The sequence below is a fragment of the Pelmatolapia mariae genome, linkage group LG1 (genome assembly GCF_036321145.2).
Source record: "Pelmatolapia mariae isolate MD_Pm_ZW linkage group LG1, Pm_UMD_F_2, whole genome shotgun sequence".
Lineage (NCBI taxonomy): Eukaryota > Metazoa > Chordata > Actinopteri > Cichliformes > Cichlidae > Pelmatolapia > Pelmatolapia mariae.
In genome coordinates this window covers 30,158,716-30,173,627 of record NC_086227.1, presented here as the reverse complement: position 1 = coordinate 30,173,627, position 14,912 = coordinate 30,158,716, and the positions used below count along the sequence as shown (strand labels likewise).

Genomic DNA, 14,912 nt, shown 5'->3' with positions numbered 1-14,912 from the left:
ATCTTTGGCTTCCAGGATACCTTTAAACTCTTTCCCAAGTAAAAGTACAGATAATTTCTCTATTTCTATATTTTGTTAGAAAAATGAGAAATAGGTACAGTGGTCTAACTTGGGTCTAAAGAAAAAAAGTGCAAACATACAGAAATACATTATATAAGGCAAGAGCAGAGTGTGTATAATTGTAACGAGCTTGATCGTCAATATTTGGTATGGCCACCTTTCTTCTTTAACACAGTTACAGTCAGATTTTCAGTCCATTACTTGAGTAATTTGGTAAGCCCCATTCTTTTCTCCTTATTCTCCTTCCTAAGAGTGGCTTGTTGACAGCCACCTTCCACTGAAACCATTTTTGATGAGGCTTCGGTGGATCAGCTGAAAGACCAGATAATCCATCTGTTCTCTCAGGTCCTGTGTCAGGTCACATTTTAAAAATGATGAGAAAATATAAATAAATGAGGGGTGGCTCATGACCTTTGCATAGTATTGCATGTTAAAGTAAAAGCACTTAATCGACACTAAATGTTCCATGTGATTAATATACTAGGACTGCATTACTAGGTTGTTCATAGTGGGACATTATCTTGTTGAACCATGGTTTTACTGTGGGGCGTAGTTTTAAAGGAAGCCTGGAGACCTTACAAAGCATAAAGAATCTGAATTTCTTTCCTCTTCATGAATCTTTAATTTTGTTCTGAATATTAAAGGTTAATGGAGCAACTATGCAAAACATAGTTTTGCATAGTTGTAAGATCATAGTTTTGCATAGTTGCTGTTATTTAAAGAGCTGACGATTTCGGAGGGGAATTAGTTTTATTTTTTGTTTGTTTGTTTTTTTTAAATGATGAATATTATGCAAAGATCGACCAACAAGGCCGCATCATTATTTATTTGTTTATTTTACTTAATAGCGAAGTATTTATGATGCAAACCACGGGATCAATCTTGACTTTAATGAGCAAATTCCCCAGTATAATGTTTCAGTCTGTTCTCTTCATTTTCAACTAGACATTTTCAGAAGTCATCACATTTTTAGTACAGGCTGCCCCCGACACTGTTTGATACAGACGACTCAGTTTGATACGCTGAACTCAACAGCAAGACTCAGGCAGGTAAAAAGGTGTCTTCCAACAGTATTCAGTAACAGGAAGCCAGTCAGCGGAGGCAGACAAAGAAGGAGGCGGACGAAAAAAAAATGTGTCCTTCAAGTATCTGACATGATGTATCTTGGGTCAGAGTCAACCTTGGTGAGTTGATCAGACAATCTGAATTACATTTGATTTTTCTCTTGGTTCTCCTTAGAATATTTGCACCTCTGTCTGCTTTTTCTTAGGCAAGTGTGGGCCAGGAAATATTTTTTCACAATAAAAAATATGTCAAGGTAGCATACTGTAATGGTAGTTATTTCCAAAAACAGGGCTGATGTAATAGTAATAAATTCTAACCGTAGTGTGTTGTAGATTTAGTCTTTATTTAATTCTTGAGAAATATAAAACAGAACAAAAGACTGTCTTTGTGTACCTCTATACAAGGCTTTATTTATTTCTTAATTAAGCAACAAAAACCACTAAAGTAATTCAAACAATAATACCAAAGTCATAAAATCAACTGAAGTTAGCTCATATAGAAAAACTGTCGTGATTGCAGTCATGAAATGTATTCATAGATGCATTAAAGAGGGACAGGGGGTTGGTGTTACAGAGGAGGATGCTAGGAATAGGGTGAGATGAAGGCAGATGATCCGCTGTAGCGATCCTTAAATGGGAGCAGCTGAGGAGAAAAATAAGACTGCATTTGTAAGAAAGAGACACAGAAACTGCTATAATCTGTCAATCACATGCTGGTGTGCTCCTGATGTCATTTTATGACAAGAAATTTTTACAAAATTGGAAGGAAAGTAATTGGTGTGTAGTTTATGATAACTTTTATTCTGAAAATGACAATTTAATAATGCATTAATGTTTTCCTACAGCACAGTAACTTGTCTTTTGTAAAAGCCATGGATAATACCGCAGATAACTCGATCATGGGTGTAATAAGTTGTAAAAATGAACACTAAATAAAAAGTGCAGAAATCAAACAGAAAACATTGAAAAATCAAGATTTTCTTTTAGATATAGAAGATCCATTTTTAAGCTTGTTGTTGTGATGTTATTATTACAAGTGTGTTGTACTGTTGTTATTGGATACATTACTTCAGAAAATGATACCTATATACTGTTTTCAGCCATGTTGTGTAAGTAATCATCTAACCCTTTAAAGGAAACAGTTATATGACACAGAAAGTGCAACGCTGGATTTCCAAATTTAATTTACGGTATGTCTTGAATTGCAGTAGCTGTGTAAATAAAAACAAATTAGTGTTAGCTGTCAGAGCCAGCAGACAGATCTGCCTTATGCCATAAGAGTGTAAATTAGTGTTCTCTTTGCAACAAAAAAGAACTGCAATATATCACCATATCATTAAAATTAAATTTTCATCAACTGCCATCACTTGTCAAATCAAGCCCAATAAAGATGTAAAGCTAATAAGCTGTCCCTTCTCACGTCTCTCATCTGACACTGTCACTCTCCACACCTCTGTAATTTTTTGTCCTCTCACTTCATTAATATTAATCTGAAGTAGTTTCAGTCTAGACAAGCTTAGCGAGGGGGTTCTAAGGCCATCATGCTATTGGGCTTTCAAAGAAATGTACAGTATAGTAGACTGTAAGTGGTCTCGTTTTCCCTTTTCTTTGTCTGTTTTTGTCTCTCCATCTCTCACTCTGCCTCAATCATCTTTATTCTAGGCCAGGCTCATCCTATTGGTCCTGTCATTAAGATGACATTAATATCATGTCATTAGGATGAGCTTTTTAAGAAACAAAACAAAAAACCCCTGATGATCTTCAGCTGAGATTTTGATTCAGTCTACCTTTTGAGCTAGTTAGGAGAGGGGCTGCTTTCTCTATGGAGTGGTGGTCAGATTTGCCTACATGAGATTAGCCAGCAGGATACTGTTGCTACACAGTGGGCAATATTTGGGGAAGTCATGTTTTGTCATCAACCTGATTAGGGTGTAGATAAAAAGCAGGATATTAACTAGATAATAACAGAGATAGGAGAGAAAAACGTGGATAAGAAGCATAAAAGAGGAAATGAAGGATCCAATGACATGTTACCATAAATGCTTATGTTGAGTGAAAATTTCTTCTCTGCTTCCTATATTTGTAATTAAACCAAAAGGAAACCATAAATATGACAAACATTTGCATGGCTAAATAATAGGTTATACGTTATTCATTTAAAAGTGTGTTTTATTTTCTGATAAAAATTAACATGCTAGACTTTGTTTCAATTTTGTGCTAATATTTCATTTAAAAATGTAACTAAAAGGTGGAAGTATACGCCTTCACCACCACACAGACACACACAGCATAGTGCACAAACACTAACTAGTCATCCTGTATCGTACTGAATGCATGAATACATTTATTTATCTTCATTACTGGGTGTGTAAATGCACTTTAAATTGGGCAAAAATAAGTGTCTGTTGTTTGACACTCAATATCTCTGCTTGATGTTCTCAATTGCAACTCAGCGCCAGTGCACCCTGGTGTCATTGTCCTCCAAAAGAAAAACCATTTGCCCAGTCAGCCTCTAAGCCCATGTGCCACCGTTGTCTTAGTTTCTATGGAGACACTTTCCTCCAGACCAAGCATGTGGAGGGCACCCCTCCAGTGGAAGGAGGTGGAATAGCATTGTGGTAAGGCAGTCATACAGCAACCTCATTTACAAACATGAACCATGGACTGTAACATACAGTGTTTGTTCACTAAACATTTCACTGTAGTTGATTAAACCCAACTTGAAGTGGAAGACATACTTGCATGTACCATTTCTTTAGTAGTAGTTAAGTAATATAAAGGTTTAGTTGAATCTAAAATTATATGAAGGCAAAGATAATCGGAGAAAAAGACAGGAGAAGTCACAGCCAACTGTAGTTTTTGAAATGTAAAAGACATTATATATATATGTACTATTGACATGGACCATGCAGTAAAAGTCTGGGACTGACGTGATCATTTGCCAAGAAACTCCAGATGGGGGCACTGTCTGTCAGTCTTTCTCTGGTATTTCCTTACCTATTCAGGAGACTCTCTGCTGTCAGATGGAACTGAGTGTGTCTGACCTTGAAGACGATGACAGACAGTCACTGTGGGGGCAACTGTACTCAGCATTTAAATACACAAACCACACAGCCTCGAGACTCTAGCCACAGTGGTCTAGAGGCAAGGACATGAACAATGTGGGAAAGAAGCAAGGTAATGTTTTTTTCATATTCGTTCTAACTTAATTAAAACTGCTTTCATTTCCTTACTACTTTCTTTAATACTGGCATGGTTAAATAAAACTAAACAGATCCTGTTTTCTACAGCAAGGCTCTGTTTAGTTTTATTTAACCATGCCTTTTTAAATACTTCTTTGATCAGATGACTCCTAATTAATATTCTTAATAATAATAATAATAATAATAATAATAATAATAATAATAATAATAATAATAATAATAATAATAATGATAATAGAAGCAAAAAAGCAATTGTGGCGGTAACTGACTGCTACACAGTCTTATTGATTGCTGTATATAATGAACCACAAAACAGCATAGCTCACCCTGGTAAAAAATGACAGTAATAAAATAAGCATTTGAAATAACTGAAATAGTATTTTCCAAATCTTTTACTTGGTCATGTAAATGCATTATCATAAAGACCAAAATACATATTTATCACACAATAATTACTTGTAATGGTGCATACATCATCTTGGCATATGAATAGTTTACAATCCTTGGACCACAGAGTAGCTAATGAACCTTGTGATGATATCAGTATACATTTCTTTGAAAAACACTGAAGGAAGTGTATTTTTTTTTCCCCTAAAGTAAAAAATACACTTATCTTATGTTCACACAGACTGGATATGGGTACCTATAATGGACATGCAACAGCAGTAAATTGAGCAGTATTTATTTCTTATTTGTATTTTTAATAAATAATAAACAGGTTGTCATCATGAGGCTGCATAAATAAGCCTGTAGCTCATAGACAGAAAAGAGAAAGCCCACATTGTTTTATTTTGACTTTTGCTCTAATACACATTTAGGATGATATATTTAGTATATTTGTCAGGCAACATTAATATACTGGTAGAAAGCAAATTAAAAAGAAATCCTAAATATACCATACATAAAGTATAAGCATATATATAGAACCTTATTTTAATGGTGACTACAATAATAATGTTAATATTACAAAAACAAAACAGCATTGAGGTAGTTTGATTAAAAAAACTGCCAACCTGGAGGCAGTGTGAGCGGACTACCTATTAAAAACAAAAAAAGTTTTCCAATAATGTAAAAAGAGCAGTTAACAAGATGAACATATTGTGGAGTTCAGCGCAGTTGCTCAGCTCCTCACCAACCAATTACAACATTGTCTGTAGCAGAAAAACCTAATTTGCTTTCGAAGAAACACAGCAAAGGGAGCCTACCTCTACTGCCAAGAGAAACTACCGAAACCTCTTGTTGTTGACTTAAGCCAGACAAATTTACTGTCCTAATTGGTCTCAGTGGGCAACGCATCAAAAGTGTAAATAATTTCATCAGCAGCTGGCCTGCTCTGTCTTTTGGTATCCTGGCTTTTATTTCATAGTGAAAACTAACTTGTGCCTGCTGGAACGATATTCTGTAATAATTCCCAGAGCACACAATTTTCACATCAGATAAAACTACTTAATGAGAGGATGACGTTCAATCACAGAGTAACTAGTCTCAGTCTGAGTGCGTGACCAGCCGTGTCTGTTGGGGGTAACAAGTTGCAGGTGATGTTTCGGTTGTTGCTGCTGCATGTTCTTTTGGTTTTGTGGTTTAAGGGAATTAGGTTAAACTTAAGGAAAAACAAAAAGCAAAAACATAGGTTAAAGCAAAGGGGATCATCCCTTCCACCAGGTAAGACTTATGAATGTTGAATTATGCAACAAATAGGTTGTATTGTATAATCATGTTTTGCTAAGCACACACACACTGCTTTCATTTGTTAAGAGGTCCACATTCAGCACACATACACAGTGTCACTGATGGAGGCACATATCCAAAACTCTTAATTAGCAAGAAGCTGGTAGTTTGTGTTCATCATTTCAGAGCAGCTGGGAAGGAAAAGGGAAAAGCAGGGAAATTGCAGCTTGACCACAATCACAGAGGACACAGCGGTGCTATTAGTTTTCCAATGCAATCACATAATCTGATGGCCCAGACATTTGCTTTAATCAGACACCTGGGAAATACATCCATCCCATTTCATTTCATCAGCTCAAATCAATCTCCCATCAGTATTAAATGAATACACTGAGAGCAGAAATCTGGCTGGGCAAGATATTATTACCAAAGGGAAGTCCTTCATTACAGCCTTTTATGATTGCTTGTCTTTCCTCTATAGAAAGAATCCTCTGTATACATATTGTAGATCCTGTTTGAGAGTCAACTATATCTTTGAAAGCACACATTATGGAATAAGTTGAGCCCGCAATGAATCACAGTGGTATTTCTTTTTCATTCAAGCAAGCAATTTATCAGTTTATGTCACATCAAATGTTGCATGTGGCGCTATGGATTTTTACAGTGTAATTAGCAGCTATAGCGTGAACTCGGACTGCTGTATAGCCACATGTAACAGGTAAAGCATGTGCTTTTTATTTATGTTTTTCCTTCAGCGCTTCTCTGTATGGTAGTGTATGTGCGGATGCTGCTGGTGTCAGTGATGCTGAGCGCGCTGCACGAGGCGAGTCTTTGTCTGCTCCGGGAAGGCTGGGCTCCAGCTGGCTCCTGCTATGTGTTTGCATGCAGAAGTCAGTGGTTCCCCCAGTACCCGGAGCAGGAGGCGAGCTGTTTGATTGATTGGGATGCACACCACCAACGCCCCCCCCCCTCCTCCTCACCTCCTCCTCCTCTTGGCTGCACTTGCTTTGGGTGCACATGTGTCTCTCCAGCTCTCCATTTTTTTTTACACTGACAAGCTTTATCACACACGGGCGTTCGTTCAGTAGTTAACAAAGGTGCATGCACAAACACACACACACAAGAAATTGAGAAAAATAATTAAAAACGAAGAAATACTGCGTGAATTACATGAATGACTGAGTGTAGATGTTGCATGATTAAGGGTAACGTTTTCGCAAGATGTGTATTTTGATGTATGAGCGCACATAAACATCCCAAGTGCCTCCAACATCGGGTTCATTCAGGGCAACGCATTAGCAGTCATTACAGATAACCACTTAGCCAGACCATTCTCCACACTTGGTGTTTCTCTTGCAGAGACTGTGGCATTACTCTAACGAATTCATCATTTTAGACAGAAAGAGAGAGAGAGAGAGAGAGAGAGAGGACGCCTGGAATGAACATGTATTTCGAAAGATTTGATGTTTCAGGTGCTTTTCACAACGCATTCGCTCCGGACCAATAAAGTCTTAGTGGAAAGCATGGGGCTGAAAAAAGGACGAAGTAAGGGTGTGTTAGAATCACCGACAGCTTTTCAGGACTCCAGCGACGACCAGCCAGCCAGTGTCTGGTGAACGTGCGTGTGCGTGAAAGTGCGCGCACGTGTGTGTGTGTGTGCTGTGTTAGGACCCGCAGCCAACACACACTTAACATTCGTTCGCAACATGGCGTTGAAGCGCCGAGAGACACGACGGCTCTCCCCCGACTAATGCAACCTTATTGTTAGGAAAACCAGGGAGACTGTTAACCAAAGAACCTTAAACATTCTCAGAGACTCCTTTACGCACCGGCGGAGACAATAGCGGATTCCAGCATATGAATGTCGCTATAACGGTATAGCTGTTGTATAGACTCAAGCTGCTACCCCACTGGTGGAAATCAAAGGCTGTACATGGCGGTGGAGAGTACAATTTGGCTGTTCTGTCTTCTTTCGCTGTTTTGTGGTCCATCCAAGCAAGGTAAAGCGCTCACTTAAATCTTCTTTCTTTTTTTTTTTTCTTTTTTTCTTGTAGGGTGCATATGTGAGCCAGCGGACCTCTCGTATTACTCTGAAGTGCAGTTACTCAGAACATAAGTAGACTGCGATAACAGATATGAGCTACTGGGTGAATCTGCACCTTGCACAGTTTGTGCAATATCCCCTCCGTATTCAGTGTTCACCTCATTTGGCCTCTCTAATCCCCACGATGTAGGGGTGTTTTGTTAGGGTACTTCATTGGTATCTCTCTCGGGACGCGCTGGAAAGCTCTGGCGATGGGAAGTTGCAGCACATTGCCCAAGGAGTAGCCACAGTGTTGTTGAATGTTGCCACAGGGCGGCCAGGGGCTTTGAAGCGACCGTGGGAAGTTTGGGATCCAAACCAGGGAATCGGACTCACAATAATAACATGTGTGATGGGCTTGTGCGTTCAGAAATAGAAATATGTCCTGCAGCACACCACTATTTCATGTTCTGCTGCTGGGGGGTAAATAACTTTTTCTGTTACGGTGCACTGATGTGCGCAAGGGACGTTATGGTTTTCCCCTCTGCATGGCTCAGAAAAGTTAAGGGAGAGGTTTTTGAAGACAGTGTAATCAAAAGTATTCTACATATTTATAGATTGCTGTATGATCTATATAAATCTAAAGATGGATGCATCATGATGAATATGATAGCTGTACAGCAAAAAGTTTATTTCCTAATAACTGCTGTGGCTGGTTGAAGAGGAAAATGCTAACACTGGTGGCGATGAGCCGGTGAGAGACTGTCTGGTCACCGGATTTACATGACAAAAGACCAGCGCAGAACACGAGTGGCTCTTATAGAGTAAAATCCTTACCAGTGGTCAGGAAACAAAAAAGAGAAAACATTTGATTTCCTTAAAACCTTTTATTCCAAAGCCCAACTTTCTGATTTTTGTCTGATGACTGTCTAACATGTCAGAACATTTCTGTATGAAATCACTGAGGCAACATTCAGCTCAAGAAGAGCATCATATCAGAATTTCATAATCTGTTTCCATCTTGTTCATCAGAGAGTTTGGATTATAAGATAAACACATGGAGCAGATAAACTGAAATTCTGGCAGAGGATTGGAAATCAGTGGGTACTGTAACTCCTAGTCAGACATGAGAAAGTATGTAACTCCTGCCATGTATGTATGTGCATAGCAGTGTGGACAGATTAAACATTTTGGGAGCAGGTTAGTGTGGCATGTGAAAGAAATTTTACAATTAGTCAAATCTATAAAAATGCCAAAGACAACACGGATTGACAGGCAGAAAATTGTATTTTTGCAACAGCAAAGTGATTCTGAAAGTGTTATTTGCCACAAAATTGGCATATCTCAGCATATTGTGGATGCTGTGAAAGAGAAAAAAAGGAGAAGAGGCTGAAGCATCCCAAATTACAGAAGAACTCATATGAAAATTGTTGGTAACAGGTGTTAGGGAGGAAAAACTTTGGTTCAAGTCATCATCATGAATTTGTACAGAAGAGGTCAGGAGAGAGGTGTAGCAGTAAGTGTCTACAATCATCACCGTGTAAAACACAGTGGAGGCTCTGTTATGCTTTGAGGCTGCATTCCGTGTTGGGGTCTTTTGATCCACCATAAAGTTCCATCTGGAAACTGACACTAGTACACAAGCTATTAATATCACTGTAAACTTACATGGAAACTATGCCTCTTTCTTTACTTTAGTCTCATTGAACAGCTTGTGTAGTTTATCCTTTGGTGGGAGTTGCAGAAAGGTTTCCTGCTGCTGCTGCGGTATGTTATGGCCTGCAGTGATTGCTACCAACAGTGATGAGAAATAAGGCAGTTTGGTGCTTGGTGGATTGGTGTGGCAGCGAAAAGTCAAGTGTAATGTATATGAGAACCATGCTTGTATCCAGGCAGACATCACTTGCCTCTGAGATACTGTAGTTTCAACACATAAGCTCCATTACTCATTCTTCAATTATGTATACGATGGCCTTAAGAAGCAGGCAACTTAGAGGTGTGCCTCCTTGACTTCCATCTGATATAGCAGTAAGAGGTCAGAGGGTACAAATGATATAGAGATAGATTACCAAGCCTTGAAGATTCCAGAATATACAGAATAAGGAATAACTTCTGTTGAGATCCTCTTGACAAGAGAGTGAGTGCCACACTTGTGGGCAGTCACAGTGAGATGATGAAATCTTTTGCAAGTAAATACTGATTGGTGTGGAGGTTATGAGTGATAAGAGTTGGGAAAAGGTTGATTTATTTGTACAGTGAGATCAGCAAAGTTTTGAGTTTGGACATTTTGGGATTAGGCAGTTCAAACATTTCAATAAAATCATACATTTGTAAGTTTTAAAAAATGCTTCAAAAAAACTCACATTCAAAGATCCATTGTGATATTTAACATTTGTCATCAAATCCCACAACTGTAGTTATCAGCACTGCTGATAGCAACATGCTTTAAAAGGTTGCTTATTATGTGTTATTACCAAATAATTATACTTTTTGTCATCAAGATAAGTAAACAACTCAGTCATTTTCCCCTCTGTGTGAATTTTGCTAGGTTTAGGAAGTACATTACTGTATACATTACTGTTGTGGATGATGGTGTTTCTGGGACCTGAGGTTGTTCCTGAATAGAGACTTAGACTTAGAGCTTTTTATTGTCATTGTGCAGTTTCTTGCACAGCGAAATTGGGTAGCTAGACCACAAAGGTGCTAAAGTAAGAAGAAGAGAAACCAATATACAATAAGGCTGAAAATAAATAAATAAATAAATGAATAGAATAAAATAAAAAGCAGTGTATATGTATACATATGTGAGTGGAACTATATACATGGTGTATGTGTAGGAAACATTGAAACAGACTGGGACCAAAATAATTGCACATGAGCCAAAAATATTGCACAGAACATGGAAAGAATAGAGGTTAGGGTTAATTCTGGGCCATGGATAGAATGACAGGCGCTAAAGGGATATGTTTGAGGGCAAGGGCCATGTCTGCATGTACAAATTAATTGTTCTGTACTTTCTAAAGATCAAAGGCAAATCTGTCAGCTTCACTTAACACATCAGAAGCAAATGAATGAAGCTAAATTGCCCGTGTGTCTGTGTGTTCACAGTCATAGAATACTGCACAGTTATTAATAGACATAATTAAACAACATCCACAGTCCTGAAAGACTTTATGAGCAAATGAATCTGACTATTGTAATGCATTTACCCTTTTTTATAAGCACTTGATGAATATAAACACAGTGAAAAGGGCATAATGAAGCCTAGGCACTGACTAAGAATGACACTTGAGTTAATTTACCATTTTACAGGTCCTATTAAGTGGAAATCTTTGCACTAGCAAGTTTTGTAATGCTTCTCCACTTTGTCATATGTAGTTAGACATCCTACATTAGTCCCCTGCAGTTGTAATAGAGTAGCATAAGCCTTGATTAAACAGGAAAGTATTTTTTTTTTACATGTTCTTTTCTTATATCAATCACCATTATCTTTAAACTGCTCGTCCTGATTTTTATGGGTGAAAGCCAGTGTGCCTGCAGGATAGAAGTCAGCACATACCAAGCAAATGTGTAAACACAGAGATAGACACAGTACATTCACAGTACAAATTGTATCACTGATTTGGATACATTGACCAGAAATGTTCTAAAATTTTGCTGAAGTATGCTAGAGAATTGTTTCCTAACTGCTGGACCCAAAGTAGATTGTGAGTGGCTCATGAGTTTTGGCTCAAATGAGTTCCAAGATTTAAAAAAGTTGTAGGGCTTTTATTTTGAAGCACTGTTTTGTGTATATCTAGAAGACTTAAGGCTAGTCAAAACAAGGTGTATTTACATCATGTACTGTATCATACCCATTAAACTACCCAGTCAGATTAATTTAATGATTTAATTCATTTGACATAATTTATGGAACAACTTTATAATTTGAAGTTGCATCATCTGGTGAATGTAAGCCCAACTTTTAGTCTCTTTTAGTTTAGTTTTTAGTTTCCACTCACTCAAGAAGAAAATGTTCCTCTTTGTTCACCAAACCACGTGTCTGCTGTTTGGTGCTGACAAGGTTTTTAGTGCTTTCTTGTCAAATCCAAGAATGTGCTGCAGCTGAAAACAATGCTGTGAGAGCAGTAGAAACAAAGTTAAGCAATAGAAATGTTGACTGGACAGCTAAACAATAATGTTAAACTTGCTGTAAAGCCTGTAAATTGAAGCTGAGGGGAGCTGTAGTTTCAGCTGTTAATTCCTACTGACTGCATAGCTCCTATGACAGCTCGGTGCCCTATAATGTCAATTAATACATTTAAAAAATGATTGGTTAGAGTAATTTTTTTCAACAAACAATTTGGCCAAGCTATAGTTGTTGGGCAAACGGTCCAACATTTAACTCTATATTAATTTGGTATACAGAGAAGTTTGTGGTTAACTCAATGAATGTTAGGTGCCCACAGGTCCTGTGGCTGCAGAAAAAGCTCAAATGATCACCGGCACCATGCTTGACAGATGGTATGAGGTGTTTGTGTTGATAAACTGTGCTTGGTTTTTATCAAACATAGCATTCTGCATTATGGTGAAACTTTGGTCTCCACTTTGGTCTCATCTGTCTAAAGAACACATTTCCAGAAGTCTTGTGGTTTGTTCAGATGCAGCTTTTCAGACCCAAGCTGTGCTTTTCTTATTTTTAGAGGCAAATATTGAAAGCAAGTCATACTTGTTCAGTGTTTTTCTAATTATACCATCATGAAAGTTAACATTTAACCTGATGAGGCTTGTATAGACTCTTTGTTTTATTTTAAAACAACTTGATTTTTTATTACAAATAAGTTCAATTAAAGAAGATAAAAGAGCCTGGGTTAGTTATGACTCACTAAGAAATATGAACCCTGAGGTTACGGAACCACTGACCTAAAGTTTACAGTGAAAAGCTGCACTAACTTGGCCTTCTAGTGCCAGTCTTCTCCACTTATTAGACTTCGCCAAAACTGGCAGTAATTAATGTGTGTGGTTATTTTATAGTTACCACAGCTTTCTCATCCCTGTATTAACCTAATGTTACCTTATATAGAAAGCTACAGTAGTAATGTTGACCTTACTAGTGCTCATAAAGGAGCCCCCAAAACAACCGTGTAAGGAGCTGTGTAAGGAAAACTGTACAAATAAGCAAACATCTCTGATATTCTCTTGGCATACCTTTGAAGGCTCCAAGCCAGCCCACCAGCACTTCCTCATTGTGGATATCTTATTTTTGGCTTAGTTCAAAAATCTCTGTAGACTACCTGAATGAGCACTCTTTAGAAGAACCTCGTATGCTGAAACAGAGGATGGATTTATTTCTCTAGGAATCATTTGAATTGTCAGTTTCACAGTTTCAACCCCCCCCCCCCCCAAAAAAAAAAAACAAATAACAGATTTATTCCACCAATATGCTCAGGTCAGACAGAGTCATCTCAGCAGCTTGTTACAAAGTTAATATTTTCATGATAGAAATTTTACTGCAAAACTCTTATTGCTTAAATGAGTTTGCAGTGCTAAGAATAGTGGTGGGAGGGATTTTTTTTTTAACTCAACAGTTTATTTCACACACTGCAACAGGGTACTGTGGTGCAAAGTCCATTGTCTAGCTTAAATATCATGGTGATGTAAAGTTACACAAAGGGGAGAGATTTTCAGCTTGGCACTGACTCACAGTAAGAAGTCTGGTATGAAGTTTGCAGAGTACAGATTGTTTTGATTTTTTAGATATAAAATTCACATTATAACTCCAATCACAAAGTTCCATTTCCTGCACAGGGAAGTCATCACTGTCACAGATGTTGCATCACTGACTGTGATAAAGTTGAATGACATTTTTCATGACAGTCCGACTTACACGGGTATCATGAAACAACACACAAAATTCTTGCCAACTCAGATTAAAAAAGTGGACAGTTTCATTATTTCTTTAAAAGATTATCCTGAGTTTGCTGTTAGGTTGAGCAGCTCACAAAGATTTGGCTGTAAGACACACAGGCGCGTGCACACACACAAACACAGGATCTCTAGGTCTTTCTTCAGTTCTAGGTCATTTTTTATTTATCACTGCACTATTTGTCGCACTTTTGAGTTGAATCTGGAGTTTTTTTGTATCAAACTTCTATCAGAACTTTAGCTGAAGTGGATGATTTAACATACGTACTCCAAAAAAACATAAAACTTTAAGAAACCCATGATTTATTTCCTGCAAGGTAGTTTTATGATGGAGTCGATGCTGACCTGCACTTTTAGGTCTCCTAGGGATGTTCACCTATGCCTCTCCTAAACTCTAGCATCATCTTTAATGTATAGAGTGCATTCACCTCTGTTTTGTTGTAAGGACACCTGAGAGACAGTTGTTAAACCTGCAGTATAATGGCACCTACAAAATATTAAGCACTGGTTTTGGAGATGGATGCAAGCCATTTGGAGAAGGACTTTAGCAATTTGCTGCACTGTTACTGCTCATCGGTGGAACAGCTTTAACATTATTATAAATGTCTGTGCATACACAATCTTGTATATACAATCTTTCTTAAAACATCACTGTTGTGCCTTCATGTAATTCCATGAAGTTGCAATTTCTGATTTAATTGTAAATTATGTAAAATAGTACTTTTAAGGACAAATGTTCTGGTTTACAGTATTTATTGAACTCACTCTTCTGTCTGTTTTATCTTTCAATATTTCTGTGAATATATGTATGCAGATCTCTTGAGAGGTACAAATCTAAGCATGTTGGACAGCAGTGCTTGCTGAGACTACCTAATTATACATTAGCGTTAAATTAAGTATCTGCGTGTGTGTGTGTTTGCTAAAGGTACATAAAGTGCACCCGGTGTGCCTGCTTCGCTCACTTGTGTGTAAGCGTGGGTGTGTCAGCTG

General features: G+C 37.8%; 1 protein-coding gene across 2 annotated transcripts in view; it reads left to right on the top strand.

Moving 5' to 3' along the window:
* Positions 1–7,707: 7,707 nt before the first annotated feature.
* Positions 7,708–14,912, top strand: part of igdcc4 (immunoglobulin superfamily, DCC subclass, member 4) — a 54,363-nt gene continuing 47,158 nt past the window's right edge. For both annotated transcript variants that reach the window (XM_063478391.1, XM_063478381.1), the window contains exon 1: positions 7,708–7,995. In XM_063478391.1, coding sequence (XP_063334461.1) covers positions 7,929–7,995 — 67 coding nt within the window. In that variant the 5' untranslated portion in view covers positions 7,708–7,928. The remainder of the gene's footprint in view (positions 7,996–14,912) is intronic.